General features: G+C 35.9%; 1 protein-coding gene across 12 annotated transcripts in view; it reads left to right on the top strand.

Moving 5' to 3' along the window:
• ZNF638 (zinc finger protein 638) overlaps positions 1–21046 on the top strand; it is a 141073-nt gene that overhangs the window by 100769 nt on the left and 19258 nt on the right. For 8 of the 12 annotated variants that reach the window (XR_015249120.1, XM_086700893.1, XM_086700897.1 and 5 more), the window contains 10 exons: positions 2695–2745; positions 5509–5580; positions 7017–7103; positions 7361–7429; positions 7814–7854; positions 10206–10337; positions 12605–12733; positions 14905–14946; positions 15408–15542; positions 17884–18009. Coding sequence is in view for 11 of the 12 variants with exons in the window: in XM_086700893.1 (XP_086557019.1) it covers positions 2695–2745; positions 5509–5580; positions 7017–7103; positions 7361–7429; positions 7814–7854; positions 10206–10337; positions 12605–12733; positions 14905–14946; positions 15408–15542; positions 17884–18009 (884 nt within the window). In the remaining variant the exon portion in view is untranslated. The remainder of the gene's footprint in view (positions 1–2694; positions 2746–5508; positions 5581–7016; positions 7104–7360; positions 7430–7813; positions 7855–10205; positions 10338–12604; positions 12734–14904; positions 14947–15407; positions 15543–17883; positions 18010–21046) is intronic. The other 4 variants (XM_086700892.1, XM_086700891.1, XM_086700896.1 and 1 more) reach the window with 3 other exon arrangements.

Genomic DNA, 21046 nt, shown 5'->3' with positions numbered 1-21046 from the left:
AACCTGGAGCCTGTTTCAGATTCTGTGTCTCCCTCTCTCTGACCCTCCCCCGTTCATTCTCTGTCTCTCCCTGTCTCAAAAATAAATAAAACGTTTAAAAAAAAAAACAAAAAAACAAAAAAAAAAATTCTTAAAGTAGCCAACTGCTTTCTTAATATGATAGTGTTTTGTGTGTATATACTTTTGCTCATATTCATATGAACATACACATACATCAAGTCAAAAGGCAGCATATGTTTAATAGTGAGGCTAGTAGAAATATCTCCATTAAGGGAACAAAGGAAGGGATACTCATCATCAGTTCTATCAGTTAACATAAATATTGTTTTAACCCTAATAGTCACTAGCCAGTGCAAAGTCAAGAGGCGTAAAAATTTGAGAGTACGTTACAACATTATTATTTGCAAATATGCATGTATTACGGAAAACCTAAGAGAGTCTACTGAAATGCTGTTAAGTCTAGAAAGCAAAAAATAAAAAGGGGGCATCTGGGTGGCTCAGTTAGTGAAGTGTCCAACTCTTGATTTTGGCTCTAGTCATGATCTCCTGGTTCTCAAGATCGAGCCTGATGTCGGGCTGTGAGCTGAGCATGGAGTTGGCTTGGGATTCTCTCCCTCTCTTTCTGCCTCTCCTCTGCTCATGCTCTGTCTCTCACTAATTAGCCACCTTATTAATATAAGGTTTCAATTGTTTTATTATGTAGAAAGAATAACCACTTACATGTAATCTAATAAAATGTTCCATTTACAATAATAAAAAGTACAAAAGATACAAAAGGAAAATTTTAAAATACTACTGAATGGCATAAAATAATGATTAAGTGAGAAAACCGTTTATTCTTTGATAGAAAGCCTTTCAGCATTATAATGTGCCTGTTTTCTTATATTAGAACATAAATGTTATGGGGCGCCTGGATGGCTCAGTCTGTTGAGTGTCCTACTTTTGATTTCTGCTCAGGTCATGATCCCATGATTCGTGGGTTTGAGCCCTACATTGGACTCTACGCTGATAGTGTGGAGCCTGCTTGAGATTCTGTCTCCCTGGCCCTCCCCCACTTGTGCTCTCTCCCCCTCTCAAAACAAATAAACCTAAAAGAAAATAAATGTTACGAACCCAGTAAAAACGCCAGTAAGATTTTTTTAAATTCAAGTATAGGTGTCACACAACCATTAAGATTTTTATTTTCTTTTAAAGTTTACTATGTTGTTGGGGGGGAGAGGGGAGGGGAGAGAGAATACCAAGCAGGCTCTGTGCTCTCTGTGCTCTCAGTGCTCCCAGCCTGATGCTGGTCTTGATCTCACAAACTGTGAGATCACGACCTGAGCCGAAATTGAGTTGGATGCTTAACTGAGTGATCCAGGTGCGCCCAGCCATTAAGATTTTTAAACCTGATGAACTAATTGTTTATATATAAATAATACAGAGTGGACGAGAAAATTCTGCAAAGGAAGAGTGATTAGGACAGACTAGCACTAATGTATTAATATATATTACAAAGGAAAGAAAAACTGAAAAGAAAATCATTGTTAAAAGTTACAGATAAAATACCTTACAAAGGTAAAGTTTCAAAATAGTTTCATGTAGTTGCACAAATAGACAAAAGGTCAGTAGTACAGAAAGAATCTAGAAATAGTCCCCAGATCAGATGGAGCATCAGTAAATCATTATGATAATATTTTTAATTAGCAAGGAATTATTCATTAGTTATTCATTAAGTTAACTAGCCACATTGTAAAAGTAAAGTACTTTAATGGAAAATGTAGATGGATCAAAGATTTAGTGTGATACATAGGTGGTAATTAAAATATTGAAAGAAAATGTGGAGTTTTTTTGTTTTTTTTTTTTTTAATTTCAGAGTGAGGACTTCCTTCCCTATCAGGAAAACATTTGATTACATAAAAAGTATTTTTACCTAAGTATTTTGCATAACTTCTAAAAAATTGTTACCTGTATGATACAGATGAATTTTCTTCTTTTTTTTAATGTTTATTTATTCATTTTTGAGAGAGAGAGAGCATGTGCTTGCGAGTATGAGCAGGAGAGGGGCAGAGAGAGCGGGAGACAGATGATCTGAAGCAGGTTCCGTGCTGACAGCAGAGAGCCTGATGTCAGGGCCCAAACTCCTGAACCATGAGATTATGACCTGAGCTGAAGTCTGATGCTTAACCGATTGAGCCAACCAGGCGCCCCCAGATGAATTTTCTTAATATATAAAGATCTCTTAACAAATAATGAGAAAAACCTCAACAACCCAAAAGATAAGTTGGCGAATATTATGAATAGCAGATCACAGAGAAAAATATAGTGTTGAATTCAACATGTGAAAATTAACACAACTTGACTCCTATTTAAAAAAATAAAAATTAAACCATACCAGTTTCCATTTCAGTTTTGAGTGATTAATAACTTATCTACTATGTGTGGTAATGGAAGCTCCACTGTCATGGGCTATTGATGGGAATATCAGTTGGTACAGACTTCATGGAGGGCAATTTAATATAGTTAAAATTGAAATCTTTGCCTTTTTTCTCATCACCTCCATATCTCACAATTTATCTATATAGTTCCACAAGTATACAAAGATGAGTATAAGGATGTTTCTTACAGTGTTTTTTCAGTCATTGCCAGGTTAGGTCTTTCCTAAATCTATGTGATATTATTTGTAATGTGTCTTTGATATATTTTTCTTACTAGCCAAAACTGGACAAGTTAAGACATCTGGAACCAAAGTAAATAAATCTTCAGGTATGTTTTTTACTAGAATTCTAGACATATTAGTTAACTTTAAATTACTTATCTTGGATTTCATATGACATAATATTTGCTGGGTGTATACTAATTTTTTTAAATTTATAGTCACCTAGAAATTCTGAGAAAGAGATTTAGTAGATATGCTCCTTCTTTGTAGTAATTAGTAAAATAAGATAATTGGGAAACTTTCTCATGATGAATATTAGAGATAATTCCCCTCTTTTTTATTGAAGTCTTCTCTCTGGTTTACTTTCTTTTGTAAAATAACTCTGATAACAGCAAATTATGTTTTCAGTTTTTATGGACTATAGTGGGTTTTAATTATTTTTTTCTCTTCTATTATTATCCTCTCTAGTTCTCCTTTCTATTAAATGTTGGTTAGTTTAGGGTCATCTTTTTAAATGGATAGAGATCAGTGTATTAAATTATCTTCTCTATAATGGTAGAAAGGAAGCAGGTTACAGTTGGGAAATACCATTGTTAGTGGCAGAGCCAGAATTTTCATAGAATAGTTTCTTCAAAGCAATAATCTGAGTGGGTCAGGAAGCTGGAAGTCTTGTTTTAAGGATGCATTTATTTACTCAACAGTTCGATATTGCTTTGAGAGTGAGTTTATGGGAGTTTTGGTGGAGACTTGGGGGGAATAGGTGTTAAAGCTGCTTAGCCACTCCTTAACTGTTGGAAATTAATTCTACATTTTTTCTCTCTTAAGTTCTGATAACCCAGCCAGAAGTAATAAAGTGGATTGACCTGTTATAATATAGGGATAGTGAAAGAAATACGTAAGGGCTCTTTGGGGCTCAGTGTGTCAGAATTTGAGATTGACTAAGAAATGACTAGTTAGGTGATACTTTATAAGTATTGGTATTAATCTTTTTGAGCAATGGTTAGGGTCTATATTTGGATATAAAGGGTGAATTTGTAAACTATTTCAGTTGATTTTTGTGCATATCTATAATTGTTTTATTTGTATGGTAACTTCTCAAAAGCACGATCATGTTCTCACAAGGGTTCTGTAAAGTAATCATGGCATTTGCCACCCTTGTTTATAAATGGGCAGATATGCACAGAAATTGATTCATGCCCTAAGACTTAACAGTTTTTTTAAGTTCATTTATTTATTTGGTGGGGACCAGAGAGAGAGAGAGAGGGAGGGAGGGAGAGAGAGAGAGAGAGAGAGAGAGAGAGAGAGAGAGAGAAAGAGAGAGAAAGAATCCTAAGCAGGCTCCACACAAGCAGCTGGAGCCTGCCACCGGCCTGAAACTCATGAAACACGAGATCATGACCTAAGCCAAAACGAAGAGTCGGACACTTATCCTGCTGAGCCACCCAGGCCCCCTAAGACTTCACAATTTAATTTGGAAGTCAACTTGATCTACTGACTTTTTTTTTTTCTAAAAAAAAAAATTTTTTTTTTTTAATGTTTATTTTTGACAGAGAGACAGAGCATGAGCAGGGGGGCGCAGAGAGAGAGGGAGACACAGAATCTGAAGCAGCATCTAGGCTCTGAGCTGTCAGCACAGAGCCCGACCTGCAGCTCGAACTCACAGACCGCGAGACATGACCTGAGCTGAAGTCGGATGCTCAACCGACTGAGCCACCCAGGCGCCCCATGACTTTTTTTTTTTTCTAACGTTTATTTATTTTTGATAGAGACAGAACGTGAGCAGGGGAGGGACAGAGAGCGAGGGAGACAGAATCCAAAGCAGGGTCCAGGCTCTGAGCTATCAGCACAGAGCCTGATACAGGGCTCGACTCATGAACTGTGAGATCATGACCTGAGCTGAAGTCAGATGCTTAACTGAGTGAACCATCCAGATGCCCCTTAATCTACTGACTTCTGATTCTGGGCTTTTTCCTCATAATGCAACCTTGGTAGTTAATGGATCCTAGTTTTCAGAGCTAAACCTCCTGTTGCTCTCTGAATGGAAAGGGATTTGTTCTCCGGTGATCTTTTCAGTGCCGCTTTGATGATCACAGTCTTTACACACCATCCTTGAAGAAAAGCAACAGTAATGTGTATGTATAAAAGGTCAGAATAATTTAAATAGTCCTGTTCACATAGAGCGCACTAGGTATGAGTTATAGCAATCTTAATGTAGCCTAGCCATGATTGTAGGTATTCTTCAATGCTTTTCAGTCAACTGGAATCCAAGTAAGCTTGAGCTGGGAGACCCTAATAATAACTGCTTGTGGAACCATTAAAAGCATTATGGGATTTTTTTTTTTTTAATATTTGTTTATTTTGTGAGAGAGAGTGGGTGCAAGGTTGGGGAGAGAGGAAGAGGCAGAGGGATAGAGAGAGAGAGAGAGAGAATGAATGAATTCCAAACAGACTTCCTGCTGTCAGAACAGACCCTGATGTGGGACTCTATCCCATGAACCTTGAGATTATGACCTAAGCTGAAACCAAGAGTCAGACACTTAACCAACTGAGCTACGCAGGCACGTGGGATTGTTTCTGTATCCTTGGCAGTTAGTTGATCCACACGTTGAGAGATTTATTTAACTTGCCTGAATGCTATTTTTAAGTACCTCACTGGAGAGATGAATTCTAATTTTATTGATTTTTTTTTTTTTTTTTTTCTCCTGAAGGAATTAATCATCCTTGCTAGATTTAGAAAATGACCTGTGTTCCAAAGATGATACCATTATGGGTTTGGGATAAAATGTTCTGTCACTCATATTCTTTATGAAGTTCTTTGGGGATCGTTGATACCAATTAAATCAATTTTGACTATAACTTTTGTTATTTAGGGAAATCAGCTGGTTCTGTAAAATCTGTGGTAACAGTAGCTGCTAAAGGTAATAAAGCTTCAGTCAAAACAGGTAAGACTATTGGGAAGGAGAGGTTTTATTAAGTTCTTCTTGCCTTAGAGAATATAACAAACAATATCAAAAGCAAGCTTTATACTCCTATAATTTGTAGTATCTAATAACATCTTGAAAAGTTTAGTAGATACTTATTTAATATTTAAAACCTGACATGTAATGCGACTTTGAGTTTTTGGTATATTGATCTTGGCAGTGTGTGCCATTGCAGATACATTTTTGTGTAAGAAACTTTTTTTTTTAAGTTTATTGGTCTATTTTGAGAGCAAGAGAGAGAGAGTGCGTGCAGACAGGAGGGGAAGAGAGGGGGGAGAGAGGGAATCCCAAGCAGTCTCTGCACCATCAGCACAGAGCCCAATGCAGGGCTTGAACCCACGCCTGATGCTCAACCGATTGAACCACCCAGGTGCCTCTGTATTGGAAGCATTTTTTTTTTTTAATTTTTTGTTTTTTAACGTTTATTTATTTTTGAGACAGAGAGAGACACAGCATGAACGGGGGAGGGGCAGAAGGAGAGGGAGACACAGAATCGGAAGCAGGCTTCAGGCTCTGAGCCATCAGCCCAGAGCCTGACGTGGGGCTCGAACTCGCGGACCGCGAGATCGTGACCTGAGCTGAAGTCGGAGGCTCAACCGACTGAGCCACCCAGGTGCCCCTATTGGAAGCATTTTTAACAGCACTGTGATTACAGGTTGCTCTGTCACTTCCCCCTACAAATTGTTTAATCTTTATTTTCTCAGTTTTTAGAGCTGTCACTTCATATTACCTTCCCTACCTTATATATTTTTCTATTTGTTACTCCAGAAAAGATTTTTCTTACCCTGTAAAAAGAATGTGTTTCCTCCATAAAGAAAGGAATGTAACATGTTGAAACTAATATGACCTGTTTATTAATATATAGAATTATTTTATTTTATTTTAAAAAAGTGGTTTTTTATTTATTTTTGAGAGAGAGAGAGAGACAGTGTGAGTGGGCAAGGGGGGAGAGGGAGACACAGAATCCAAAGCAGGCTTCAGGCTCTGAGCTGTCAGCACAGAGAGATGTGGGGTCTCAAACTCATGAACTGCGAGATCATGTCCTGAGCTGAAGTTGGACACTTAACCGACTAAACTACCCAGGCACCCCATATAGACTAATGTTAAAGAACCTTTGTACAAATTACGAAATACGATTTTTTTAATGTGTGATCATGATGTGCTTCTACCACTGGGGGGATAAATCTGTGGCTCATTACTGACCATCAGTAAGAACTGTATCTCATTTTAAATTTGCTTTTAATCTTACTGGTAAACAGATATAAGTGGGAATAATAAATACATGGAAAAGAACTGCTTTTATAATGTTGGACTAAATTACTTCTACGTGTTAGTATGAAACATGCTAAGTGATTGAACAGGTCCCTAGAATAATAGTTCACTTCTACTTTTAAAAGCAAAATCTAGTGGAAAGAAGTCTCTAGAAGTCAAAAAGGCTGGCATTGTCAAAAACAAAGACACCAACAAACCTGTCATCGTACCAGGTAAGCTTGAAATGCTTTCTTTTAGTGCTTTCTTTACATCTTCTAGGTGTACGTTTAGAGTGTATTTTGAAATTATTGCTTTAAAATCTTGAAAGGGATTGTTTTGTTGTTTTTCAAAGAAAAACCTGTCTTAGCTCTGACCTAAATCAGGTCAGCCTAAGGAAACTTACGTGACGATTTAAGCTCCTGTTTAGATTCATTAGTTTAATTATATTAGTATGCTTTTCTAGACTATTAAAGCAGACTATTTCATGCAGAAAACTCTGAAATAAAGACCAGTGTGGAAGTCAAAGCCACTGAAAATAGTGCTAAAGAAACGGTTTCAGGTAGGTCAATAAAAATTTTATTTTGTTCTCTTATGTTTAAAGATGAAAGATTAAATTTGAAGAAAATAGGGTATTTAATTTTGTGTCAGATATAGTTAATATATTTTTTTAAATACGAGGTTCATACCTAAGTGAAATTTAAAATATTGTGATTCAGATCTACACCCTGTCTCTTGATTATTCTGAAGTTTTGCTCTTAGAGGGGATAAAATGAAACATATTAATTTAAAAACCATTGTTCATTCTGTAGCTGCTTCCTTAAATTTTCTAGTATTTTGTCAGTTGTGTACACTTCCATGCAGTTACTGTTTAATCCAATGTGGAAAAAGTGAGAGCTTGATAAAATATATCTGCATGAATTCTTACTTTATTTTCTATCTTAAGAAGCTGCTGTGGAGGCCACAGAAAATGAACAAGTCAACAAGGTCAGTTTTTATATTTTACTTATTATTTAAAAGCTTAGGAAATTTTGACACAATATGTTTTTCTTATTGTAAACCCAGTAAAAAATGTACAGGATTTGGCATGGTGAAAAATCTATCATTTGTGACTTTTTAGATAGGGTTTGAGTTGCAAAATAAGTCATAAAAATTTAGGTGCAGGTTATTAATAAAGGTACATGTTTTTGAGGTTTACCTTTCACTGAGAAAAAAAAGTTAGGCCAAAATGGGCTTTTGAGTAGAAAAACCAGTGGTGTAATTAGAACCAGTAGAATTTTTTGAAGTCTGTTTTTTTAGAAGCAAATAGGAGATAAGTTAATATTTAGAATACCAGTTCTGTGTGTTTTCAGAATAGCGAGTGGAATTTGAGATTTTATTTGAGGGCATAAAGTTTGCTTTATTGTTTTCCTGTGGTTAACATTTGTCATTATGAATGTATTAAAATCCTGTTAATGTAGATTTTACTGGTTAAGGTCTTGAGATCATTCAGGTGCTAAGCATTAAGTTTATTTTTGACTGGTAGATTCATTCTTCAAGTAGTAACTAAGTAGTATGTATCTTACTGTTGTTTCAGGAAGTTTTTTTTTTTTTTTTCTTTTTTTGAGAGGGAACACAAGGTGGGGAGAGGGGCAGAGAGAGAAAGCATCCTAGGCAGAGCTGGACACAGGGCCCAATCCCACTACCCTGGGAAATCAAGAGTCAAGATGCTCAACCAGCTGAGCCACACAGGCACCCATGTTTCAGGAAGGATATTTTAAAGCACAAATAGATTGACTTAAAGACTTCAAAAGGAACATTTATGAACACAATTGATGTGCTAGTTAAAAATCATTCTCAACTTAGTTATAAAAAGTATAACTTCCTGACACCCCCCCTCCTTTTATTTTTCAAAAGAAAAGTTACAGATTGTCCAATTTACTATAGTATACCTTTGGGGATTTTCTCAACATTCACTAAAGGAAAAATTGGCATTGATGAGAGTCATTTGAAGAATAAAATAGATCCGAAAGACGAGAAGGCAGAAATGAAAGTATTTATTTACTTTGTAATGGGAATTGGGCTATAGGGAAAGGTTCCTAAGAGACGAGATAAGCTTTTTAATATTGCATAAAAGATCATTTTATTTGGCGAGATAAAAGGATATGCTCTGACTTGGAGGTTGGAGATGTTAGCAAAACATGGCACAGGAATGGCAGAGCATGGAGGTGTTGTCAGAGACAAACTGGTGTTTTAAAGTTGTATTTTTATTTTTGTTATTTTTTTTAATGTTTATTTTTGAGAGAGAGAGCGTGAGCAGGGAGTGGCAGAGAGGCGGGAGGGCAGAGGATCCTAAGTGGGCTGTGCACTGAAGGCAACGAACCCAATGTGGGCTGTAACTGATGTGGGTTGGAACTCATGAACCCATGAGATCATGACCTGAGCCGAAGTCGGATGCTCAATCAACTGAGCCACCCAGGTGCCCCACTTGTATTTTTATTTTTTAATTATTTTTAGCTTTTTTTTAAAGCTTTTGTTTACATATTTTTTAAAGTTTATTTTGAGAGAGAGTGTGTGTGAGCAGGGGTGGGGAAGGGAGAAAGAATCCCAAGCAGAGTTTGATACTCAGTGCGGAGCCCAGTGTGGGGTGCAAACTCATGAACTCTGAGATCATGACCTCAGCCAAAACCAAGAGTCAGATGCTCAACCCACTGAGCCACTCAGGTGCCTCCCAAGATTTAATTTTTTTTAAATAGTTTTTTTTTCTTTTTTAATGTTTTTATTTATTTTTGAGAGAAAGAGAGACAGAGCATGAGCAGGGGAGGGGCAAAGAGAGGGGGACACAGAATCTGAAGCAGGCTCCAGGCTCTGAGCTGTCGGCACAGAGTCCGACGCGGGGCTCGAACTCATGGACTGTGAGATCATGAGCTGAGCCGAAGTCGGACGCTTAACCAACTGAGCCACCCAGGCGCCCCCCAATATTTAATTTTTTTAAAGTAATCTCTATACCCAGTGTGGGGCTCAAACTTAACAACCCCAAGATCAAGAGTTGCATGCTCCACTGACTAAGCCAGCCAGGCTCCCCTTAAACTTGTATTTTTAAACAGTGGTTGAAAAAGAGAACTAAAGGCTTTGACTCGATGACACATGGTATGAATGAAATTATGCTATGTACTTAAAGAGAGGAAATTCGCATTTTGTTTTGTTTTTGAGGTTCGGACCAGCCTTCTTAAATGATAAGATTTAGTATTAAATGCAGTCAGTTTAAATACCATAACAAATGATCTGCAGCATAAACTTAAGTAAATATAGAAGCAGTTAAAGAAATTTGAATGTCAACTCTTAAATTTGTTTTGAAGGAAACAGAGGAAATGTGTGTGGTACTTATTTCTAATTTGCCTAATAAAGGATATTCTATAGAAGAAGTTTACAACCTAGTAAAACCATTTGGTGGTTTAAAGGATATTTTGATTTTATCATCTCATAAAAAGGTAAGCGTTGATAATAGCTGTTCATGTTGTCTGAAGCACATTTTGAAAATAAGCTCACAAAATGAAAAGAAAAGGGTTTAAAGGCAGCACCTCAAAATAATTAAGCCATCTCAACCTAAGGGATTTTTAAAATATAAAACATATCCCGTATTTTAGTGTTATTGTAATCTGACATAGTTTTTATGATGGGGAGGATGGCTTAATAAATGTGTCAAAATTTTGCCTAAAATTTTAGTCTAAATAAAATATTTTATCTTCGATATGTTAATGCAGTTTTATAATGACTTACAAACTTGCATAGCACTTTTTTACTAGTATTCCTGGTATTTTATCAATTGTACTCAAATGGGAAGTAACCATTCTTAGACAAAAATGTCATCAATACTTAGAATAACCTAGGTTATATTTGTGTTTCACGTTTTCAGGAATTAGTACATACTACTTTTGTAATTTCAAAACAAAATGTATTGTTAATAACTTGTGGAATGTACTTTACAAGAGGTGAGATTTTAGGAAAGTTAAATGGAAACACCACTCAGGTGATTAGAAGTGGTGTTCTTACATTAGAAAGGAGTTTGTGATCACTAGAGATCTTTGGAAGGTTATATATGTTTGATGGTAGTTGGAGCCAGTTTGCTTAAGAAAACGGAAGAGGAGAGTGAATGCAAGTTACATGCAATTTCACATTATATTAAAAGTAGATTATTTGAATGTCTGCACACCTTTATAAATTACTGAAAACCAATGAATTCTGCACTTATAAACAGGTGAACTTTATAATGTATAAATTATATTTCAATAAAACTTTTTGTTTAGAAACAAGAATAAAAGGAAGGAGAGGTTTTTTTTGTTTTGTTTTGTTTTTTGAGAGAGAGTATGTGTGAGCGAGGGAGGGGAAGAGGGACAGGTAGAGAATTTTAAGCAGTCTCCACGCCCAACACAGAGCCCAGTGTGGGACTCGATCTCACATCCATGAGATCATGATCTGAGCTGAAATCAAGAGTCGGATGCTTAACTGATTGAGCCACCCAGGCGTCCCAGGAATGATTTTTTAATAAAAGAATTTTTTAATGTGAGTACATTAAAATCGGGGGAAATTGTGGGAATCTGGAAATGAATAATTCAGATTCACACTTTGCATCATATACCAGAGTATGAGTAGATACTTTAAAATCAAATACAGAAAATCTAGACTTTTATCTGCCCAATTTTGATTAGAGTTGACTAGAGTTATTAACTATTGGGAGATTTAATACTTTTCTAGATATTATGTAGAAAAATACCAGTTTCAGTCATATAAACATTTCAAACATTTGTGGTTTAAAATGAACATAAAGCAAGATGTAAATTAAAAACTAAAAATATTCTAATTATTGTAATAGGGAAACAAAGATTCATACCCACATTATGCTGTAAAATATTAAAAGTTCAATAAATAAAATGGCAAATGACCCAAAGAGATAATTCTTTAAAAAAAGAATTATAGGGTGCCTGGGTGGCTCAGTCGGTTAAGCGTCTGACTTTGGCTTAGGCCATGATCTCACAGTTCGTGAGTTCGAGCCCCGCGTGGGGCTCTGTGCTGACAGCTCAGAGCCTGGAGCCTGCTTCAGATTCTCTGTCTCCCTCTCTCTCTGCCCCTCCCCCACTCACGCTCTCTCTCTCTCTCTCTCAAGAATAAATAAACATTAAAAAAAAAAAAGAATTAACAGCTGTGAACAAATATATGGAAGATTTCTATCTCATTAACTCCAAGACATGTAGAAGAATGTTCAGCCTATTCATTTAGCCAGGGATGAAAATTAAAACCAAAATGTGTGAAACTATGAATTTCACAATTAGGAAAACTGCAAAATCAAAAATAACATGGTAATTTGGTTCTTTCAATTCTCATATTTCTCATATTTTACCAACCATTAAATTTATTTACTTAACAAATATTTATTAAATGTCTGCTATATGCCAGATACTACTCTAGGTACTAAGGATACAGTAATGAATAAGATAAATAAGATTTTCCTTAATGTCATTTACTAGAATGTCCACTCTTATTTCTCTCTTTACTATTGCCTTATAAATGCAGTCATCCATTCCTTATGGTTGTAATATTGTGAGTCTGTTGGCCTCGCTTTTGAGGAATGCCTTTTTTTTCTTTAAAACATTTACTAAGTTATTCAATTTATTTGACTCTTAAGTATTAAATCTTTTCAAGAAGAAGTAACTTAAATAAGAAATTTATTTTTTTGTTCTTGTAATTTCTATTTTAACAGGTATTTATGGAAGTAAATAGAAAATGTGCAGATTCTATGGTAAAATTTTATACCTGTTTTCCAATATCAATGGATGGAAATCAGCTCTCAATAAGTATGGTTCCTGAAAACATGAATATAAAAGATGAGGTAAATAATAGATTTCCCATCAGTTTTTCTACAAAATTATAAAATTTTTAAATTGGATTTATTGTAGTCTGTTAAGTGTTTCCTGGCTTGCTTCTTCAGGTTAATGTTTTTTTTGAGCCATTGAGAAAGCTTCCTTTTCCTTCATAATCTCCCATTCCATTGTTTGAGAGTTACTTCCATATTGAGGGAATCCAGCCCCTCATATATTTTAGAATCGAAAAAGAGTTGAAAACTATCTGTAGACAATATTCTTTTTTTTATGTTCGTTTATTTTGAGAGAGAGAGCACGCGTAAGCATGGGTGGGGTCAGGGCAGAGAGAGAGAGGGAGAGAGAATCCCAAGCAGGCTCCATGCTGTCAGTGAAGAGCCCGACTTAGGGCTTGATCTCAGGAGCCATGAGATCATGACCTGAGCTGAAATCAAGAACAGGATGCCCAACCAAGAGCCACCCAGGTGCCTCGACAGCTCTCTGTTCTCGTGTTACTGCTGTTATCAGCCCTCCAGACTAGAATCCCAGATGTTATTTTTGAGTTTTCTCTGGTTTCACGTAATCTGTTTTGTATATTTTAAGTCATAAATATTTCTGGGGTTTATTCTCTCTTCATCCCATCCATCATTGCTTTGTTTCTTAAAAACTCCAACTAGGGGTGTCTCAGTGGCTCAGTTGGTTGATTGTTTGATTGTGATTGTGGCTCAGGTCATGGTTTGTGCGTTCGGGCCCTGCATTGGGCTCTGTGCTACCAGCATGGAACCTGCTTGGGATTTTCTCTCTCTTCCTCCTTCTGCCCCTCCCCACTTGTGCTGTCTCTCAAAATAAATAAACTTAAAAAAAATTAAAAAACAAAAAACTCCAGGGGTGCTTGAGTGGCTCAGTTGGTTGAGTGACCGACTCTTGGTTTTGGCTCAAGTCATGATCTCATGGTTTGGGAGTTCACGTCCCGAGTTTGGCTCTGTGTTAGCAGTGCGGAGCCTGCTTGGGATTCTCTCTCTCTCCCTCTCTCTGTCACTCTCTCTCTTTCTTGATAAATAAGGAAAAACAACAGACCCAACAAAAGTAGTTCTTTATGTCTTCTAACTTTAGTTTTGTGTCTTAAAACCACAAAGTCATGAGACTGACATAAAATTCAAATCTGTCCAAATTCAACTGATGTAGAAACCCTTCACTGTTTCTCTGTGGCTTATAAACATTTATTATTATCAACTGCTAAGAGATAATATCAGTTATCTATTAGGAAACACAGTTATTAGAATCCCTGGAGGAAAGTGGAAATGGCATATAATTTGAGAGAGCCTTCTGTTGAAAATCACTCTGATGTAATTGGTGGTATTGTTTTATATGTGTCAGTATTCTTTTCAAAAGAAAAAACAAAGTTAAGAACCAGAGGCTCTGAAGATAAAGTTCCATTAGCTTTCCTTTCCCAGCTTTGACATTTTTGTCTTATACCAGTCTTAGCCTTCTTTATAATTCAACAGCACCAAATAACTGTGCATTTAATACTCTTCACTATTTGTTTTTACTAGCCTAAATTTCTTTTTTTTTTCTTTCTTTCTTTCTTTCCTTTTTTTTTTTTTTTTTGGCATTTTTTCTTTTTGAGAAAAAGTATGTGAGTTGCATGTGGGGTGGGGGCAAAGGGCAAAAGAATCCCAATCAGATTTCACGCCCATGATGGAGCCAGAAGCGGGGCTTGATCCCACCACTATGAGATCATGACCTTAGCCAAAATCCGACACTTAACCAACTGAGCCACCCAGGTACCCCTACTAGCCTATATTTCTGTTCTTCCTTATCCCCTACTTTGCTTATACACTTTTCACTTTGTAATTTGAATTCTCTTACTGTCTGCTAAAGTAATTCTCTTATTCCTTGTATGTGAAGTTGAATGTCCTCCCTGACACCACCTTATTAACCTTTGATGTACTTATGGGAATAGGAAGAATTGAAATGTATTAAGGTGGGACTTGACTAATTTGCTTAGGAAGAAGGAAAAATTTTTAGAAGGAAAAAATTTAGAAAAATTTTTAGAAGGAAAATTTTTTAAAAAACTTTTGCTGACTTCTTATTTTATGAAATAATTCTTAATGTTTATTCATATAGGTTATTTTATTATAAATCTTGACTAAATATATGAATGAGGAAGACTTATACTTTCCCTCTATTTTGCCTTTTCTAGGAAGCTATATTTACAACCTTGATTAAAGAAAATGACCCAGAGGTAATATTTGCTTTTAAATACCTTATTACACTTGTTTAATTGGTAGAAATATTGGTTATTCACCTGTAATAAATAAAACCTTAGTACTTATTTTAAAATATTGAGGTGATGGAAGTATACAATGGGTTTTATCTTGGTTCAAATAAAAAGTAAAGGGTCATGGTAGTCCGTAATGTGAAATACTTTCCAGATACTGGAGCCATATTAAGTGGGTTAGGTATATTAAGTGTTGGGTAAATATTATGTTGATAAAAGAAAGATTATACTTCGTGTTTCAGTATATTGTTTCATTGATTACTGAAATCTAAAACTAAGATCTCACTGTCTTCACTCACATAGTCATTTTCTTACCTTTGGGAGAGAACATCATCTGACCTCAGAAAAATTAAATTTACTATTAATCTGTGATTTACAGTTTAATAATTCATACTTTTTCTGTGTTCTCTCTTAAAAAACTACAGGCAAATGTAGATAAAATTTACAATCGATTTGTACATCTTGATAACTTACCAGAAGATGGACTTCAGTGTGTACTTTGTGTTGGACTTCAGTTTGGAAAAGTAGATCACCACGTATTCATGAGTAACAAAAACAAGGTAAGGAGGTTCCTTCTGTTTTAGCTGTGTGTTCTGTAGAGAATATATGACTAAACCCTGTACTCTTAAGGATTTGCTGTTTGTTTGTTTGTTTGTTTGTTTGTTTGTTTGTTTGTTTTGAGAGATTTGGAGTGTGACCAGGGGAGGAGCAGAGAGAGAGAGAGAGTGGGGAAAGAGAATCCTGAGCAGGCTCCACACTGTCACTGCAGAGTCCAACACAGGGCTCAAACTCATGAACTGTGAGATCACGACCTAGCCTGAAATTAAGAGTCAGATACTTAACCAACTGAGCCACCCATGTGCCACATGGGTTTGCAACTTATAATTCATCTTCTGAACTGAAGCGCCTATAAACATTATTTAATTTCTTAGCAGTACTATAATAGATCAGCATATTTTTTCCTATGCTGTGATAAGAAGCAAGAGATGATCACTTTCTCCTCAGAACTCCTAGCTTTTTGTTTCTGTTTTTGTTCTTTAATGTTTATTTATTTTTGAGAGAGAGGGAGAGGCAGAGAGAGAGGGAGACACAAAATCCAAAGCAGGTTCCAGGCTCTGAGCTGTCAGATTTGAGTTCATCTAAGCTTAATTACTTTTGTGACCTTGGCTGAGTTGGCTTACACTTTTAGTTCTCATCTAAGTTGAAAAAAGGTGTTGCCAGATAGTTCCTAAAGTCCCTTCCAGCCATAAAACACATAGAGAGTTGTTTGGTCTCTTTGTTTAGTTATATGGGAAGAAGTATAAAATGATCAGCCCTTTACTTCATGGTTTGGCTTCCTTCCTTAAAAGAAATTGTTAACCTCTTTACATTTGCTGTGCCCTCTGTGTTTAATATTTAATTCAGATACTTAAAATTAGATTTTTAATAGAAAAATATTTATTTTTGCAAGAGAGAGAGAGAGAGAGAGTGCGCGCCTGCGCCTAAGAGAAGGAGGGGGCAGAGAGAGAAAGGGAGATAGAGAATCTGAAGCAGGCTCCAGGCTCAGAGTTGTCAGTGCAGAGCCTGATGCAGGACTCAAACTTTTGAACTGTGAGATCATGACCTGAGCTGAAGTTAGATACTTAACTGACTGAGCCATCCAGGTACCCCTAAAACTAGATTTTGGTGAAGCATGTATTACCTAGAAAAGTAGCATTTCATATCAGAGTTGAGAATGTTTGCTTCTGAAAAAGCACCTAATTCATCAAAAGTAGATGACTAATTTTGACATGCTTCTGATATATAGAGCATGTTAGATTGTTAAATACTTTAGAAATAGTGTGACATAGGGAAGGGAGATGACAGATGGCATAAGGAATTTTGATAAGTTTAATTTTTTGGTAGGTATTCTTTAAATTTCTTAAAAATACCTATCATACTTTGCCATTTTGCCTTGATTTTGCAACATTTTAAGGATTGTTTTCTCTTGTTTCCTTTGAAATGAAGATTTACCTCACCTTTGAAATCACATTTGAAGTCTGGAAGAAAAATATATCCATTCTTTATAAAAATTAGAAAGCGTTTTTGTTGAACTTTTTGTTTTAACCCTGTTTAAGTTTCCATTCAGTGGCATTAAGTATATTCATGTTGTTAAACAACCATTACCACTATCCATCTCCAGAACTTTTTTTATCTTCCCAAACTGAAACCCTCTGTCCATTAAACAGTAATTCCTCCTTCCCCCTCTTCCTAGCCGCTGACAACCACCATTCTACCATTTTACTTTCTATCTCTATGAATTTGACTACTCCAGCTACCTCACATAAGTGGAATCATACAATATTTGATCTTTTGCGATTGGCTTATTTCACTTAGTCTAAAGTCTTCAGAATATATTGTAACATGTCAGAATTACCTTCCTTTTTAAAGCTGAATAATAGGGGCACTTGGATGGTTTAGTTGGTTAAGCTTCTGACTCTCTTGGTTTCAGCTCAGTCATGATCTCATGGTTTTGTGGGTGTGAGCACTGCATCCAGCTCCAGGCTGATGGTGCAGAGACTGCTTGGAATTTCCCTCTCTCTCTCTCTCTGCCTCTCTGCCTGCCTCTCTCTCTCTCTCTCTCTCTGTCTCTCAAAATAAGTAAATAAAAATAAAGCTGAATAATAATCCATTGTTTGCATATATCACATTTTCATTTATCTACTCATCCGTTGATAGATACTAGGTTGCTTCCACCTTTTGACTATTGTGAATAACACTGATATGAACATGGGCATACAGATGTCCATTAGAGTCCCTGCTTACAATTATTTTGGGTGGAATTCCTGGATCATATGGCAATTGTACTTTAGGTCTTTTTTGTTTTGTTTTGTTTTGTTTTTAGGAGCTACTTAATATTTTTTTTTTTTATCTTCTCCAAAGGCAATTCTTCAGTTAGATAGCCCTGAATCTGCTCAGTCAATGTATAGCTTTCTGAAACAAAATCCACAGAACATAGGTGACCATGTATTGACCTGCACATTATCTCCAAAGATGGATTCATCAGAGGTAAGATTATTTTGTACAAACTTCTGTGCTTTTAGAAAATGAAAAAAAAAAACTGTAAAGGTCATTCTTCCAAAACTAGAAAGAGGTACTCTGAAGGAAATTTTTTAAGAATGATTCTTGAAGAGTAGTCAAATTGGTACTAAGTTTAGACATTCTTTTAAAAATTTGTGTTGCGGGGCGCCTGGGTGGCGCAGTCGGTTAAGTGTCCGACTTCAGCCAGGTCACGATCTCGCAGTCCGTGAGTTCGAGCCCCGCGTCAGGCTCTGGGCTGATGGCTTAGAGCCTGGAGCCTGTTTCCGATTCTGTGCCTCCCTCTCTCTCTGCCCCTCCCCCGTTCATGCTCTGTCTCTCTCTGTCCCAAAAATGAATAAACATTGAAAAAAAAAATTAAAAAAAAAAATTTGTGTTACAATCACTACTCCAATTGTTATGGTTTATGGCGGAGTATAAATTTGTTTAAATTACAGTCATGTGAAGTAATTTTGAAAAATGTAACATATTCATTCTGATACTTATTACAGACATATGTGTAGAATGATTCTATATATGTAACATGGTCATAATTATCTCCAGAATGCAGAGTCTACTTTTGGTCCATTTTGGCCTTTTGCTGATAGAAATTTGTTTATTTCTTTCTTTAATTTATTTTAAACTCTTGTATAAGACATAAGAGTTACAGATTATTGGCTTACACAGTAATAATACATGTATGAAAATGATAGTAAACCACCTTCGAAAGAATTAACACGTTTTCTGTAATAGTTTCATTGTATCTCCAAAATAGGAGGTAAATAATAGGGTCTATATTTGGTGTCTGCATGTTTTTTTTTTGTTTATTAATGTGCCAAAAATCATATGCTAGCTCAAGAAAAAATACAGTTCCACCATCTAAAGCCAAATTAAATAGAGCATCTATAAGTAAATGTATCATGTGGTAGGTACTGATTTCAGACAAATATGAGTGACTTGTTTAAGCTGATAATTTCAGAAACAATTTTAAAAGTTTTTAGCATCTCAACAGAATATTGTATTTTTAAAATTTTGTGTTTTTGATATTTTTGTTATGACATTGTTCAGAATTATAGTAAACATTGATGATATAGAAATTATTTTTCTAAAAATACAGTCCCACATCTTTAGACCTAAAGAAAATGAAGTGAAAATTATCAAAAACCTCTGCCTGAATTGATACTTTACTTCCCAAGCTTTTATTCAGAACCTTATTGTTATGGCTTATTAAATTGAAGAACATAAGAACAAAGACTTAGCTCCACCACTGATAAGACAGCCTCGTAGTCTTGAGCATGTCACATAGTGTCCATTATATTGATTCAAAAAATGGTAAATTGATGGTTGAAGCAGGTAGACTAATTTCAAGGTATTGTAATAGTCTCTATGAGAAGTAATGAAAGCTAGGCTAGGAAATGGAAATAAATCATGTCCCCAAATGTTTTAAATGACAGGTTTTAATTTACTGTGTTTATAATGAGTTAATTAAGTAATTAGCATCCTTGTATTACCCTCTTCAACACCCTCCCCCTTTCATTTTTGTTACCTGTAATGTTACTTACACAGGTGTTCGTTACAACCTTTAGTTATGTAACTATAGTTACCCCTGCATATGAAGCATGAAGGCTTAATTCTAAGTACTAAAAACTAATATCTGTATTTTTGATATCTTGATTAAGAAGATACTACAGGGGTGCCTGGGTGGCTCAGTTGGTTAAGCGTCCAACTTCGGCTCAGGTCATGGTCTCACAGTTTGTGGGTTCGAGCCCCTCATCGGGCTCTGTGCTGACAGCTCAGAGCCCGGAGCCTGTTTCAGATTCTGTGTCTCCCTCTCTCTATGCCCCTCCCCCACTCACGCTTTGTCTCCCTCTGTCTCAAAAATAAAAATTAAAAAATTAAAAAATTAAAAAAAAAATAAAAAAAAAAGATACTAACTACAGAATTCAGTAGTATCAGGGTGGTTGTGTAAAGAAGGAAATACAGTAGAGGTGACTTTCTTATATTCCCATTCGTTTTTCAAAATGATGCTGTGTTTTTGTTTTCTTCAGTATTTGGATTATTTCCTGTAGTTTGGGGTAGGGGTTGTTATTGAGAGGAAAAAGGATGATTGTCTTCATGTTCTTCAGGTTATATAACTTAATTACTATTTGTTGAATAGAATCTACTCTTGTTAGAGCGATTCTTCTGACTTTTCTAAATTTATGGCCATTTGGCCTGGGTGGCTCAGTCAGTTGAGCGTCCGACTTCGGCTCAGGTCACGATCTCTCGGTCCGTGGGTTCGAGCCCCGCGTCGGGCTCTGGGCTGATGGCTCAGAGCCTGGAGCCTGCTTCCGATTCTGTGTCTCCCTCTCTCTCTGACCCTCCCCCGTTCATGCTCTGTCTCTCTCTCTCTCAAAAATAAATAAACTTAAAAAAAAAAAATTAAAAAATTTATGGCCATTTGTTTTGTAAAGCAACTATATGTTTATTTTTATTGCTCTTCTGAGTTACTTCTGTTATTTCTTGGATTCTGTATCTCCTCCTCTCTTGGATTGCTTTTCTGTTTGCTAGATTACATCATCAAATAATTTTCCGCAGAAATTGTGTGTGGACAGTAAACACTCTGAATCCCTGCATATTTGAAATTGACTTTATTTTGCTTTTACATATTTCATTGATAGGTTTTCTAGATGGAGAATTCTGTGCTCCTCACCTGTACTGGTTTTTTTTTTTTTTTTTTTTTTTTAAGTATTCTCTACAATTAGCATGGGACTTGAACTCACAACCCCAAGATCAAGAGTCACATGCTCTACTGACTGAGCCAGCCAGGTACCCCTTAACCTGTATTGTTAAGGAGAAAGCTGATTCTAATCATATCTCCTGTATTTTTTTCTTTTGAAGGCTTTCAGCTTTTATTCATTTATTCATTAAGCAGATATTTATCTAATGCCTTATCTATATGCCAGCATTATTTTAGGTGTTGGAATACATGGATAAACAGAGGAGTTGATGTCCCAAGTCCTCAAGGAGCTTATATTTTAATAGAGAA

The sequence above is a fragment of the Puma concolor genome, chromosome A3 (assembly GCF_028749965.1).
Source record: "Puma concolor isolate L17-30 chromosome A3, mPumCon1.1.hap2, whole genome shotgun sequence".
NCBI classification, from domain to species: Eukaryota; Metazoa; Chordata; class Mammalia; order Carnivora; family Felidae; genus Puma; species Puma concolor.
Note: the sequence above shows the minus strand (reverse complement) of the source record. Positions and strands in the feature narration are given on the sequence as shown.